Source organism: Martes martes (genome assembly GCF_963455335.1).
Source record: "Martes martes genome assembly, chromosome: 4".
Taxonomy (NCBI): domain Eukaryota; kingdom Metazoa; phylum Chordata; class Mammalia; order Carnivora; family Mustelidae; genus Martes; species Martes martes.
In genome coordinates, this window is record NC_137891.1 from 140,325,246 (window position 1) to 140,339,763 (window position 14,518).

The following is a 14,518-nucleotide window of genomic DNA, read 5'->3' on the forward strand; positions in this document are numbered from 1 at the left end:
AAACAACTGGATAAATAACTTGGTTAACAGAAGTGTGAGGCTTAGTATAAACATAGCACTTGCATTATGCCAACCTTTTAAACCTAGTGATCAAGCTAAAGATCCAAGATTTATATTCTATACATGAAATGATAATAAGGCAAGCTATGATAAGCAATATAAGTTCAGACCCCTCTTCTTTTCTAGGATTCTGGGCAATAGCAAGCACAAAAAAGGATGAGTCCATTTAGGATCAAAGTGTCAACTTGATTAGTGGAGAAATTGATAACTTCCAACATGGCAGGCCCTCTGGCAGAAGCTTAGGGTAACTAATATGGAGTGAGCCTCAGGCAGAAGTGGAACCTTCTCTCTCCCACACTAAGTCTAAATCTTGAACCCTGTGAATCTCAATCTTGAACCCGAGGAGAAAGCTGGATCTTTGAAATAAACTCCATGTCCACATGACATTGATCACAGTATTTGTTTTTGGTCGATCCTGAATTTGGCGTTAGAATCTTTCTCAACACACTTCTAATAGCCCTGATCAATTGATGAAACTCCTTTGCATGGTCTGGCATTATAACAGAGGAGAGGATTTGGATTACACATCCAGCACCAGTTCTGTTATCTACTTAGCTCTGTGGCCTTAACAAGGCACTTGGTTCCCCTAAACCTTAATTATAAAATGGGACTGATATTTACCTTGTGGGATTGTACAAAATGAGCTTAACTAGCACCTCCCCCATAGTAACTAATGATAGTCTTACTCTCCTGTATAATATTGTCATTAGGTCTGATAACTGTGTATCAGTAACCTATAGGGATATTAACTGAACACTAGAGTGCTTAAAATCTTCTATAGGAATTCAGAGCAGACTCAAATTGGCAAGCATTGGTGGTTATCAAGTTGGCAACCTACCTTCTTCTAGGATAAGAATATATGTGGACTCTCGTGAATAAGGAAATATAGGAGCCTACCATGCATTACTTCTTAATAGCTGCCAATGTAAGCATGGAAGGGGTATTTCAGGAGTGAAAGGTCCATGTACCCTATGGGAAATATGCCATCATTTGCCAAAGGCTGAAGGCTTCTCACAGAGGTCCTAAACCAAACGGCAAGAACTTCTGCCACCACTAGGAGGCCCCAGAGGGACATACTCTGAATAGGAATGCCAGTAAATAACGGTCTCTTTTTTTGGGGGGGGCAGCTGTTGGAGGAAACACCTGCTGAAAGGCCCTGAAGGCTTATAGACAAAAGGCATGTAAATTTTGGTGTTTTCAGCAAGTAGATCCTGTAGGAGTTTTAGAAATATCTGAGAAGTATCTCACGATCCATCTTCACATAAAGAGTGTGGTGTCTGAGTAAGCCCTATTGACAATTATTTGTGAAGGTGAATCTTGTTAGAAGACCCAAAAATAAACAAATGAGAGATTACCAGTATCTAAACGAGGTACCAGATTACCTGGTAAATGGGTGTTTAAATCATTTAAGTAGTGTATGAGATGCATGTTAATGTGGAATCTAATTCTTGATTTAATAATCATCTTTTATATCCTACAGGCATTTAAAAGAAATGCACTTACTATGAACACCAACTTCTGCATCTGCCTGATCATATTTAAAGGAACAGAAGAAATGTTTGTAATTAATCTGCCCAGTAAATACCAGATCATAGCACTAGGCAGGTGCAGGTCTAGATAAAATTTCTTGCAGCTAATTTAAACTTTCTACACACACCAGTAGATAATCTCAATGTAAATAATACATTTCTTCTTGACCCTTTAATGTAAGCCAACATGTAGAAGAGGATATTAACTTCTATTCTCTATCACATACACTTCTGTATACTTTTAGCATTTGTGGATAGGGTTTTTTGGTTTTGGGTTTTTTTTTGTAGTTGATTGTGGATAGATTTTTAAAGCATTTATGAAAATGGCACTTTAATAAAACTATGTTTTAAAACTCAGATTAAATTTAATGGCAAGTGGAATTAGGCATCACTTTTCCATGTAAAGCCCCAAATGCGTATTAGATTCTTTTTAAACTTTTAAATTTTTTCTAGTTTATTGTGTAGCCACTATCTCAGGGGTGAGTTTTTATCCTCTAAGTTATTTCTACGCTCATACCGAAGAACTATTTTCCAAGTTTTAAAATTTTCACACCTCCTTTTATAAAATTGTGGAATGTATTTTTCAGTACAAGTTGTTCTTAAACTGAACTGCAGACGCTACTGAATTTAAAGAAAAGATCTTTTTTATGGGGCATGTAATCACCTCCAAATTATTTTGAAGCATTAATTTCAATTTCTGTTTTTCTGTGGTGTTATTTTGTATCATCCTCGTACTATCACAAAATAAAGGGGAAGTAGGAATCACAGGATGTGTTATAAATTGATAACTTTTTTCTTAAGACCTCTGTATTTTTCTTTGACCATTTCTACAGGGGAAAAAATGCTACTCCCTTGGTACTTGCCCTGTCTTGACAAAATTTGTACATTATTGTATCATGTAAATAAAAATACTATATGAAAATCTGAAACAAAATTTAAGTTTGAAAATAACTGATCTTCCATTTAGAGAAACTTCAGATTTACCTCTTAAAATGAAAATGAGTTTTTAAAAACTATTAAATGACATGGATAGTAAATAGTAACCCAAGTAACTATTAAACCTAATTCCCTTCAGTAATGATTTTATTGGTACTATTTAAATAAGATTTTAAAGATAATCAGTCTGCTAAATATTAGGAACACTTTGTGATACAGTCCTTCTAATAGGACATTACCTAAGTATACCAAAAAGGATAATTCCTTTGTGTTCTAGCATTGCAAACTAACCTTAGGATATAAGCCAAAGCATATAAAGAAACTTGTATTAGTCAGGAAATAAAGGGTTAAGAAGTAGATTGGTTGCATATGTAATGCAAGTTATGTAGGTATGTGCTTAATGCTATTAAGTCAGTTACTGTATGTTTGACCTCGATACACTAAGCTTTTGCCTTTCAGAACAGCTGGGTCTGCTAAGAATCATTTCCCAGTTCTCTTCATTGTAGATCAGATGACTCTCGCTTTATCACCCTTGGAGGCCACATGAAGGACAAAGCAGAAAGATCCACAGACAAAACTAATGTTTATATGGGGGGGAGGGGTGCGTCATGGAGGAAGGCGGGGGATACACTTGGCCCTGATCTTCCAATGAACATAACAGAAGAGAGACCAATTGAGACTTGAAACCCCTGTGTTACTCCAACCATTATTTAGTTACATCCTATCCATCTTTTACTCCTTCTATTGAACAGAGAGGCTCCTTTGGCTGCCTTGACTTTTGTAAATGTTTCACTCACTTAGTTGTGGTTTATCATTTGGACAGAATGCTACATCTGGGATTTTTCTCCCCTCCTTAAAGCCTCAAGGGAAAATGGCTTCTGTATGCTTCATATTTGATACATGAACATACACCCTGTTCTCTTCATTTTAAGAAGCAAGCCTAAGTTTATTGGTAACAGAGAAAACTGTATTTTTCAGACACAGCCCTTCCCTCTAAAACGAACTTGAACATAACTTAGAAGGGTTCATTTCCTAACAGGTATATTGGTGAAGTAACTGAGAAATCTTCAGCATGTTTGCATTACTTAAATATATTAAAACATCCCAATAACCCTGAGTATAGCTGAGAGAAGTACTTTGGAATTGCCTATTTCTGTGATCATAATTCATCAATGGACATTTTTGGTATTCTGGAACCTAAATCATTCAAAGTTCAAAGTGGACTCTTCTTAAATTGGTTTCTAATGGATATAAGAGATACTTGACTTATAATTGCTGCAAGTCTCCATAAAAGCTACAAAGTTACTTGATATGATTAAATTATGTAAATTATTGTCTAAATTATCTAAAATGTGTATTTAGAGGATTTACCTATAAGATACCTTGAATATGGGTACATTCTATTTTATTAATATTTATATAATATACTTTTATTGTCAAATACTGTTTCTCTTCTCCAGTTATTTAGAAGTTAGAACTTCCTCATCACTGATTTAAATCAACATCCTTTGTTAAACCCATGTATGCTATTACAAAAATAAAAACTAAAAAAATAGGAGTACACCAGCCAGCCAAGATGCTGACATTTGGGCACAGTGATTACAGATGGTGACCATGGACAGCGATGTTCCTGCTGATTCGGCAGTGATTCAAGGCTGCTTTTCTGTGCTGACCTGCCCTTTGAGTCCTTATGCACATTTGCTTTGAGAAAGAAATACTTCCTGATTTTTGCTTTGTCTAAACCTACTTCCTTTATCAGACGTAGAAGTATATACCTTCTTGCAGCCTGTCCGTGTCTAGAACCAGATTTTCTTTGTCTATGTGTTCAGTGTTTTAAAATATATCACCACTTAGTCAAGATACTTTAATGAATGGCTTATGAAAGAAATATATTCATTAAAAACATAGGTTGATGTGAAAATAATTGTTTTATTCTTACCACATAAACTGAAGAAAACACATCTTTTTTCCCCTGCCCTCCCCAAAAAAACAATCTTTACATAAAAAACTATAACATAGATAGGATATATTATTTTTACCAATTGAATATGGTAGCAAAGATGAGCTTCTCCTAATATAGAATGATATGTTATTAACAGAGCCAAGTTAACATGAAACATGATATGAATCAATGCTTATGGAAGTGGTAATCTTGAACCACTCAAAAAAGATCAAAAGGATGAAATCCTGTATAAAACCATTTAACTTGAACAGAATGATCCTGGAAGTTTAGAACTAGTGATCATGAGTAATTAAAAAACAAAATCACTCAAACCACTTAAATTCAGTAAAATTCACTGTTTAATTACATTCAAGTAGATCAGCATTTTTGAAATAAGAATATGGTCTAATCTCTCTGCCTTGTTATAAAGAAATCAAATTTACACATGTAATAAGGCATGTTCAAACTTTAAGCCTATAAATTGCCTTCTCACAGTAATTAAAAAGATCATCACAAATTTAATCCCTGAGATATAATTTCTAAAGAATGAAATACACATTACTTGCATTCTAAAATGTAAGGAAAACTAAATTTAAATACCAAAATTAGTGATTTCCTTTAAAAAGAAGGGCTGGATTCTTCCAGTAAGCTCACTGGATTTGCAGATTTCTTTTTAAGACAACAAACTGTAGAGGTACGTTCCCTGAGTAAACACTGGGATTAAGGGCCTTTTCTCTTATTTTCCCACTTGGATAACTGAACATTAATAAAACTACAATATGTCTTGACCACTCCACAGTTAGAAAATAAAAGCCCCCACTGGGCTTGGGTCCCCATATACATTTACTTTGTATATAGACAACAATGACTTTTCGCCATTTTTTCCCTATAATTTTTGTGATTCTCAAAATGATAATTTCATTTATATGTAGCAAAAATTCAAAAAAAACCTTTCAGCACTGTTAATATTTTCACGTTTATTTGTGGAAATAAAGCTAGTTGGTTTTCTTCTGATTTCTTCCATTTTTGGAATCCCACATGATTATAATGTTAAAATATACCAAGAAGAACAGGAAGTTCAAGCAGGATAAAAAACAAACCAATACAGAAAATAAGTCCGGTAATTTCTGAGGAGGTTCCAGTGTGACAGTTATCAGTGTCAGAAGTACCATAGTGATGACTGAGATAAGAAACTATAAGGAGGGAAAAAAACATTATTGAGTAATATAAAAGACAGAATTTAAATGCACTGGTAACATTTACTTATAGCTGTAAGTGAGCAGAACTGAAGGTGAGGGGTGGGGGTCCAATCTCTTCTACTGGTGGATCTCAACCTAGGCCACATGTTAGAACCATCTGGGGGGTAGGTATAAAAACCTCAATGCCAGACCACACTTCAGACCAATTAAATCAGAGTTTCTGGGGTAGGTCCTAGGATTTAAAAGCTTATCAAGTGATTCCCATGTATAGCCAAAGCCCTCAGGATACCTTTCATACTTAATACCACCCAAGTACTAACAAAAGTTATCTGGGATAGACAATATTGCTAGTCAGGGTTAAATTCAGGGTATGCTCCAGGACCTTGAGTCCCTATAGGATATAAAGTTCTAAGCTAATCTAAGAATCTGTCTATAAAAAAGCCTTCCATGGCAAATAGAAAATTATATTTCATATTCATGGAACACTTTCGATGGGCTAATGCTGCAGTAAGTCAGAGTGGAGCATATGAAAGAAAATGTAATCTTGCCTCAAAGAGTTTTCAGTTTAATTAGGAGAATGGAGGAACTAATTAAATAAAGTCACAAGGTCGTATTTTATTAAATGCCAAAATGAGTAGTAAAGACACTTCATTGATTGTAATTGTGTAACAGTCAGTTTTCTTTAGACTAGTGTAGTGTACAACAGAACTTTCTGCAATGACGGGAAAGTTCTATACCTGTGTACATCAAGAGAGTAACTGCTAACCACACATGGTAGTCACTGAGCAGGCAAAGTATGCTTATCGTGACTGAGCTGAATTTCTTATTTTATTTAATTTTACTAAGTTTAAATTTTTTTAAAATATTTTATTTATTTATTTGACACAGAGAGATCACAAGTAGGCAGAGAGGCAGGCAGAGAGAGAGGGGGGGAAGCAGGCTCCCCGCTGAGCAGAGAGCCCGATGTGGGACTCGATCCCAGGACCCTGAGATCATGACCCGAGCTTAAGCAGAGGCTTAACCCACTGAGCCACCCAGGTTCCCTACTAAGTTTAAATTTTTAATGGGTCTAGTGGCTACTGTATTGGAAAGGTTTTTTTAAAGATTATTTATTATCTGAGCGAGAGAGTGTGCTCTCTCGCTCAGATAAGAGGGGAGAAGGGGAGAGGAAAGGAAGGGAGAAGAAGGGAGAAGGGGAGAGGAAAAGAGGAAAGAGAACCTCAAGCAGACTCCCTGCTGAGCACAGAGCCCCAAGCAGGGCTCGATCCCAGGACCCTGAGATCATTACCTGAGCCGAAATCAAGAATCATGCCTAATCAACAGATGCACCCAGGCATTCCTACCATATTGGACAGTTTAGCTCTAGACTATGAGCTCCTTTAAGACAAGGACCAGACAGATCTTATTCATTTTATCTTGGCATAGCACATAAGTACACAGAAGCTGCTTAAGTAAATGGAGAAAGCAAGCAGCAGTGAGAAATCATAGTGACTTTCATGAAGGAGAGGGGACATAAATGGAACCCTAAAAAATGTTTTAATGTCTATATTATAACAGGATTTAAAGATCCGAATAGAGTAATGTAGTACTTATTCCAGATGGAAGCCTGGGGAAGGATAGTAACCAAAAAGGCTCACAAATAGGTATAAACGGTATAAATATCCTCCAAAGGGAAAATCCCTGCCAACCTTAGTGAAAAGTGAAAACTTAAGTGAAATCATCAAATTTAAAGTTTCAAACTTAAGGGACATCTTCATGGCTCAGTCAATTAAGCATCCAACTCTTGGTTTTGGCTCAGGTCATGATCTCAGGGTTGTGAGATAGAGCCTCGCATCAGGCTTTCCACTCAGCGCAGAGTTTGCTTGAGATTCTTTACCCCTCATTCTCCCCCTGCCCTGCTCCTCCCCCCTCCCACCTTAAATAAAGAAAATCTTAAAAAAAAAAAGTTTCAAACAAGAAATATGGGACTGGTTGAAATGTCATGACACCATGATCCTGAATCAGCGTTGAGGGGCATGTTGAATTTCCTCCTGCTTTATTACTTTTTATTTTATTTTAAATATTTTATTTATTCATTTGAGAGAGGGAGAGCACGAGCAGGGTGAGGGGCAGAAAGAGAAGCAGACTCCCTGTTTATTAGGGAGCCCAATGTGGGGCTTAACCCCAGGACCCCAGGATCATGACCTGAGCCGAAGGCACACACTTAACCAACTGAGCCACCCAGGCACCCTAAAATTCCTCCTGCTTTAAACAAACTCCAGCTATTACCCCATTTGTCTACTTCTGTTTACAGCAAAGTTTCCCAGAGGAGTTTATTTAACTTACTGTATCCAATTCCCTTCCCAGTCTTTACTGAATCCACACCAATTAAGATTTTTACCTCAGCTGCTCCAGTGAAACTGCCCTGGCCAAAGATCCATAATGAACTCCACTGTACTAATCCAATGGTTATTTCTTATTGCCTTATTTGATTTCTCAACAGCTTCTGAAGTAGCATATCCCTCTAACCTCCTTGAAACACTTCCCTCACTTGAATTCCATAACATCCGACTCTTCTGGGTTCTTCCCACCTCAGTAGTTAATCCTTCTCAGACAACTTTGCTGGTTACTTCTCATGTCCCCTACCTCTGTGCACTGTAATATCCCAAGGCTCAGTACTTAGTCGTCTAATATACTCACACCTTTGGTGAGCTCATCTGTAACCTAATTATTATCTCAATGCCAAAGACTCAAATTACTGTCTCCAGCCTGGACCTCTCTCCCTTAAACTCCAGACTCATTCAAATGGATATGTAATAAGCACCTAAAACTACAAGTACAAGCTACCCTTAATAAGATTAACAGCTGACCTCTTATCAGAAAACACTGAGGCCACAAGGCAGTGGGATGGATGACATTCAAACTGCTGAAAGAAAAAGAATTCCTTTTCTAGCAAAAATACCCTTCAGGGTACCTGGGTGGCTCAGCTGACTTAACTCAGGTCATGATCCCAGAGTTTTGGGACTGAGTCCCACATCAGGCTCCCTGCTCAGCGGGGATCCTGCTTCTCCCTCTGATGCTCTACTGACTGAACCACCCAGGCATCCCGACTACATTTTCTATGATTCCATGTTACGGTCTGAATTATGTCCCCACAAAATTCATATGTTGTAGCCCTACCCCCCACGATGTGAATGCATTTGGAGACAAACTTTAGGAAGGTTAAATTAATGTTAAATTGAGGTTGTAAGGGTGGGGTCCTAATTTGATAGGACTAGTGTTCTTATAAGGAAAAGAGGCACCACAGAACTCTCTACACGCCCACACAAAGAAGAGGCCATATGAGGCCACAGCAAAGTTGCCTATAACCCAGAATTAGAGGCCTCACCAGAAACTGTAATGAGGCACCTTGCTTTTGAATTTCTAGCCTCCAGAATTATAAGAAAATACATTTCTGTTACTTAAGCCACCCAGTCTGTGGTATTTTGTTATGGCAAAGCAAACTAATACATTCCATTTATATGAAATGTCCAGATCGGTAAATACATAGGTATAGAAAGTATATTACTGGCTGTCCAAGGCTAGAGTTTAGGGTGGAATGGGAAATGGTTGCTAATGGAAAGAGGGTTCCTTTTTGGGGTGATGGAAATAATCTCAAATTAGATTGTGGTCATGGTTGTACAACTCTATGTACATACTTAAAAGCACCAAATTGCACACTTTAAATGGGTGGATTTTATGGGTGAATTTATGTGTATTAGATCTCAAAAAAGGTATAAAAGAGAAAGATATTACTTTTTTTCTTTTTTTTTTTTTAACAGTGGCATGCTAAGTACCATTCCTTAAAAACTAAACAACTCATGGCCAGCTATTGATTTCAGCTCAGGTCATGATCTCAAGGTTGTGAGACTGAGCCCCATGTTGGACTTCTCACTGGGCATGGCGCCTGCCTAAGATTCTCTCTCTCTCTCTCTCTCTCTGCCCCTCTGCCCACAGCACTCTCTCTAAACAAACAAAAACCAAACTGAATAACTTACCAAATATTGTATAATTTTGGGAAGAAATGTAAAACATGGAAGGTATTTCCTAACAGAAATGGAAAAGGATTTCAATTGCAGTTCTTCTTCAGAAGTCTTTTCAAATATTGAAAAAGAAATTGCACAAGCTATAAAAAATGCCATCGTTGTCACAACTGAGGGGATTAGGAGTTCATCCTTCAATAGAAGAGGTAGCATACTGTAAGGGAAAACAGAAAAAACATCAAAAGAGAATTGCTAATTCAAAACATAATCACTTTGTAAAAAATTTTTAAATGAGTTTAAGAGAACTATATTGAAAATATATAAATATTGGTTTGACTCACCTAAATGTTGACACAAGTAAAAACCAAGTAGACATAAAAGGAATTTCACTTAAAACTAAGCAGACTGGTCTAAAATGATAAAGAAAAAATATTTTAATCTTGGGAAACAGAATTTCAACTCTTGTGAAAAATATAAACACATTATATCTGTCTGATCTTTGGGGTAGCTAAACAAACAAATAAAAAACAGCCAGTAAGGTCTCCATATAGATCACTGGTTCATTTTTTTGGTATCAGTCCAAACTCAGTGAGTCTAAACACAAACAAGGTATCAACTCCTCCAAATAACTGAAAAACTTCTTCTTCCAAAATTCCATTAATGGAACTTTTTTTCCCTTGTCATACAAACAGCAGCTTATAGAAAGGATCAGATAAACAAATTCAAACATTCAGAAAAAGAGAGCTTTTTCATGTTGCATCCTACTTGAGAAATAAATTAATTCCCAGTAGAGTGGTTTCAAAGCTCTTTTTTTATGACCCTCCATGTTACATATTACTAATCTAAGTTAAAAACTAAAGTTATAACTGACAGGATTGTCCTCTGCCATGGAAGTGAGAACAATGGAGAAAGAAGAATTATAAGAGGAAACAAGTTGATTATGGTAGAAGATAAGAGGAAAAAACAAGTAGGAAGCAGTCAAACGAAAAGAGCAATAATATAGGAAGAAGAGGCATAATACCAATAAATGGAACTACAGGCTTTATGACAGAGTTTAGAGTCATAGGTCCCAATTCTGTGACCTCCTTACGTGCAGTGCTGTCTCATTACCTTCTGGATTCTACTGTGGCAATGCTCGAGAAGAAGGGGACCTGAGTCCTAGTCCCATCCCTGCCACTTACTGGATGACCTTGAACAAATGATTAATTTAACCATCTTTCTTAGGTGTAAATGGAAATAGGAGTAATATCTTGTATTGTTACATAACTGAAAGAACTCTTTTATAAGTATTATCTAACTTTTTAATAAAATAACTTTTTACTAATGATGGCAGTTGTTGAATACTTGTTGCTATTATTATTGCTGTTATCATTATTTTGGGTCTCCTTATTTTACTTTTTAAAGATGTATTTATTTATCTGACAGAGATACAGTGAGAGAAGGAACACAGCAGCGGGAGTGGCAGAGAGAGAAGCAGGCCTCCTGCCAAGCAGGGAGACTGATGCAGGGCTCGATCCCAGGACCCTGGGGTCACGACCCAAGCCGAAGGCAGATGCATGATGACTGAGCCAGCCAGGTACCCCTTCGGTCTCCTTATTTTAAAAGGTTTAAGCATTCTCCTCCTTTCTTAGAAGGATGACTTTTCCCCATATCAACCAGCATATGAAATGTAAGGCCTGAGATTACAAACTGATTGAAAACTACCACACTAAAAGAAAATACTAGAGGACTTTCAATTTCAATATTTGATGCTTTTTAAATCAGAATGTATTCGTTTAAAAAAAAAAAAAAGAATGTATTCATTTAAAACATGCACATAGTAGCTGCTCAATAAATATTATTTTCTCTTTCTGGGTCTTAACTCTTTCCCATTTATTCATTCAGTATTCATTTTTTTTAAGATCTTATTTATTTATTTGAGAGAGAGTGTGTGTGTGAGAAAGCATGAGAGGGGAGAAGGTCAGAGGGAGAAGCAGACTCCCCACGGAGCCAGGAGCCTGATTTGGGACTCAATCCCGGGACTCTGGAATCATGACCTGAGCAGGATTCACAACCTGAGCCGAAGGCAGTCACCCAACCAACTGAGCCATCCAGGTGCCCCCATTCAATATTCATTTACCAGATACAAGTATTTACTGAAAACTTATATACAACTGCTCTGAAAGGAATACAAAGAGGAATATAACTCAGCCCTTGACCTCAAGGTACTTAGTGTTTATATTTAAGCAGCAAAATCCCCTGCATCCCAACCTCTTCTCTGAATCTTTTTCTTCACCACCTGGTTGAAAACAAACCCTGGCTCCCTTCCCCTGAGGAAAATGCTTCCCCTCAGCCCTCTCAACCTCACCTGTTTTGTTGTAGTTTCCAAAGCCTTCAAACAACTTGACCCAGAGCAAGATAACTTTTTTGGTCTCTACCACTTCTTCCCACATCAGTTCTCCCCCTCTGCACCCTAACAATCTCCATGTCCTCAGGCTTTATCCCTGTTAGTCCTCATCTTTGTCATCATCCAACCACAAGAGTCACTTCCCTCATTACTCAGTCATTTCAACTCCTTACTCTCCACAAACCTATTCATCTTCATTCCTGGCAATTTTTACATAGATGATTTTCCAATACCCTGACATCTCATTTGCTGGAACTCCTCTCTTCAAATGATCTCATCTTTATTATCCTTACTAGACAAAGCCACAAACCTGGAAAGACCTAACTCTCCTCTTGTACTTATTCCAAAAATACTGAGCAACTGCTCTTGAGGAAAACATTTACCCACACGAACTGTTTCACTTTAAAGAATTATTTATTTTGAGAGAGAGAAAGAGCAGAGAGGACAGGCAGAGAGAGAGAGAGAGAAAATCTCAAGCAGATTCCCTGCTCAATGTGGAGGAGCCCGAGGCAAGGCTCATCTCACAACCCTGAGATCAAAACCTGAGCCAAAACAGAGTCAGATGCTTAACAGACTGAGCCACCTAGGTGCCCATTTTCACTTTAGATACGTGATCGTGATATTCAAGTGTCTAACAGCTACTATGTATTTCTCTAGTCTGTTCACATGTGTCTCTTAAAAAAAAATAATCCCCACATTCCCATAATCTCATAATCCCAACAGCTCCAACCTGCTCTTGTCTAATGACCTTGCCTTCCACTTCATTAAGAAAATTGTAATAGAAGAACTTTTACAGATCCCACCACCACATCACATCTCTTCTCAGCATCAGTACCAATATACCCTTTTGCCTCTTTTTATTAAAATGAACTATGCCTGCATCTGTCCAAAGCCAGTCCTTCCATTTATGCTCTGGGTCCGATCCCATCTCCCTTTCCAAGGGGTATCGCTTCAACAACCCTTAACTCCCTCCTGTATTATCAGTGTTCCCTCTCTACAGACCATTCCCACACCATTATTTCTCCTATCCTAACACCTTAAACAACAAGCCTTACTTGACTCTAATTTCTCTACCAATTATTGCTTTTATTTTTTCTCCCCTTCTCAGCAAAACTTACCTAAAAAACTGTTTACCTGTCTCACACCATATATAAAAATTAACTCAAAAGGAATCAAAGACTTAAATATAAGAGCTAAATCCATAAAATTCTTAGAAATAACATGGGAGTAAGTCTTTATTACCTGGGATTTGGCAATGGTTTGTTGGACATGACACCAAAAGCCCAAGCAACAAAAAGAAATAATAGATAAATTGAACTTCATCAAAATTAAAAACTTGAGTTTTTAAAACCTTAAATAATGCTCAACATTATTAGGGAAATGCAAATCAGAACCACAATGAAATACCGTTTCATACCCCATAGAATGGGGCGGGGGTGGAGGGAAGGAAAATAACAAATGCTAGCAAGGATGCAGAAAAACTGGAAACATCATATATTACATTACTGGTGGAATGCAAAATGGTATAACTGCTGTGGAAAACAGTTTGATGGTTTCTCAATCAGTTCAATACAGATTTACTATATGACACAGAAATCCCACTCCTGGATGTAGACTCAGGAGTACTGAAAACAGGGGTGCCTGGGTGGCTCAGCCAGTTGGGTGTCTGCCTTTGGCTCAGGTCATGATCCCAGGATCCTGGGATCTAGCCCCACTTCGGGCTCCTTACTCAACAGAGAGCCTGCTTCTCCCTCTCCCTCTGCCTGCTGCTCTGCCTGCTTGTGCTCTGTCAAATAAATAAATAAAATCTTTAAATTAAAAAAAAAAAAAGGTACCAAAAACAAATAACTCAAACAAAAACTTATGCAGGGATGTTTGTACTGACACTATTCACGATAACCAAAAAGTGGAAACCCAAATGTCCATCAAATGATGCATGGATGAACAAAATGTATAGCCATACAATGCAGTATTTTTCAGGCATAAAAATGAAGTATTGGGGCACCTGGGTCGCTCAGTGGGTTAAGCCTCTGCCTTTGGCTCAGGTCATGATCTCAGGGTCCTGGGATTGAGCCCCACATTGGGCTCTCTGCTTGGGGGGAGCCGCTTCCCCTCCCCCCTCCGCCTACCTCTCTGCCTACTTGTGATCTCTGTCAAATAAATAATTTTTTTAAAAAAATGAAGTACTGATACTTGCTACAACATAGATGAACTTTGAAAATATTATCTTACATGAAAGAGGTCAGACATAAAAAGCCAAATTTTATAGATTCCAATGATATGAAGTACCCCAAACAGGCTAATCCATAGAGACAAAAAGTAATTTAGTGGTTACAAGAATTGAGGGATGGGAAGAGAATGGGGATTGACTGCTTAAAGGGTACAAGGTTTCCTTCTGGGGTGATAAAAATGTTCTGGAAGTAGATAGTGGTGATGGTTGCACAGCATTGTGACCACAGGTATAT

At 37.6% G+C, this 14,518-nt stretch overlaps 2 protein-coding genes across 6 annotated transcripts in view; one reads left to right on the plus strand and one right to left on the minus strand.

Moving 5' to 3' along the window:
- The window catches only part of ITGB3BP (integrin subunit beta 3 binding protein), a 74,736-nt gene extending 63,210 nt beyond the window's left edge, over positions 1-11,526 (plus strand). The window contains exon 9 of one of the 4 annotated variants that reach the window (XM_080800653.1): positions 1,541-2,515. The gene's annotated coding sequence lies outside the window, so the exon portion shown is untranslated. Of the gene's footprint in view, positions 1-1,540; positions 2,520-11,092 lie in introns of those variants that run through there. The other 3 variants (XM_080800655.1, XM_080800654.1, XM_080800656.1) reach the window with 3 other exon arrangements.
- The window catches only part of ALG6 (ALG6 alpha-1,3-glucosyltransferase), a 66,427-nt gene continuing 56,345 nt past the window's right edge, over positions 4,437-14,518 (minus strand). For both annotated transcript variants that reach the window (XM_080800651.1, XM_080800652.1), the window contains exons 12-14: positions 10,009-10,077; positions 9,683-9,881; positions 4,437-5,660 (exon numbers count right to left, since the gene is read on the minus strand). In XM_080800651.1, the coding sequence (XP_080656777.1) occupies positions 5,463-5,660; positions 9,683-9,881; positions 10,009-10,077 (466 nt within the window). In that variant the 3' untranslated portion in view covers positions 4,437-5,462. The remainder of the gene's footprint in view (positions 5,661-9,682; positions 9,882-10,008; positions 10,078-14,518) is intronic.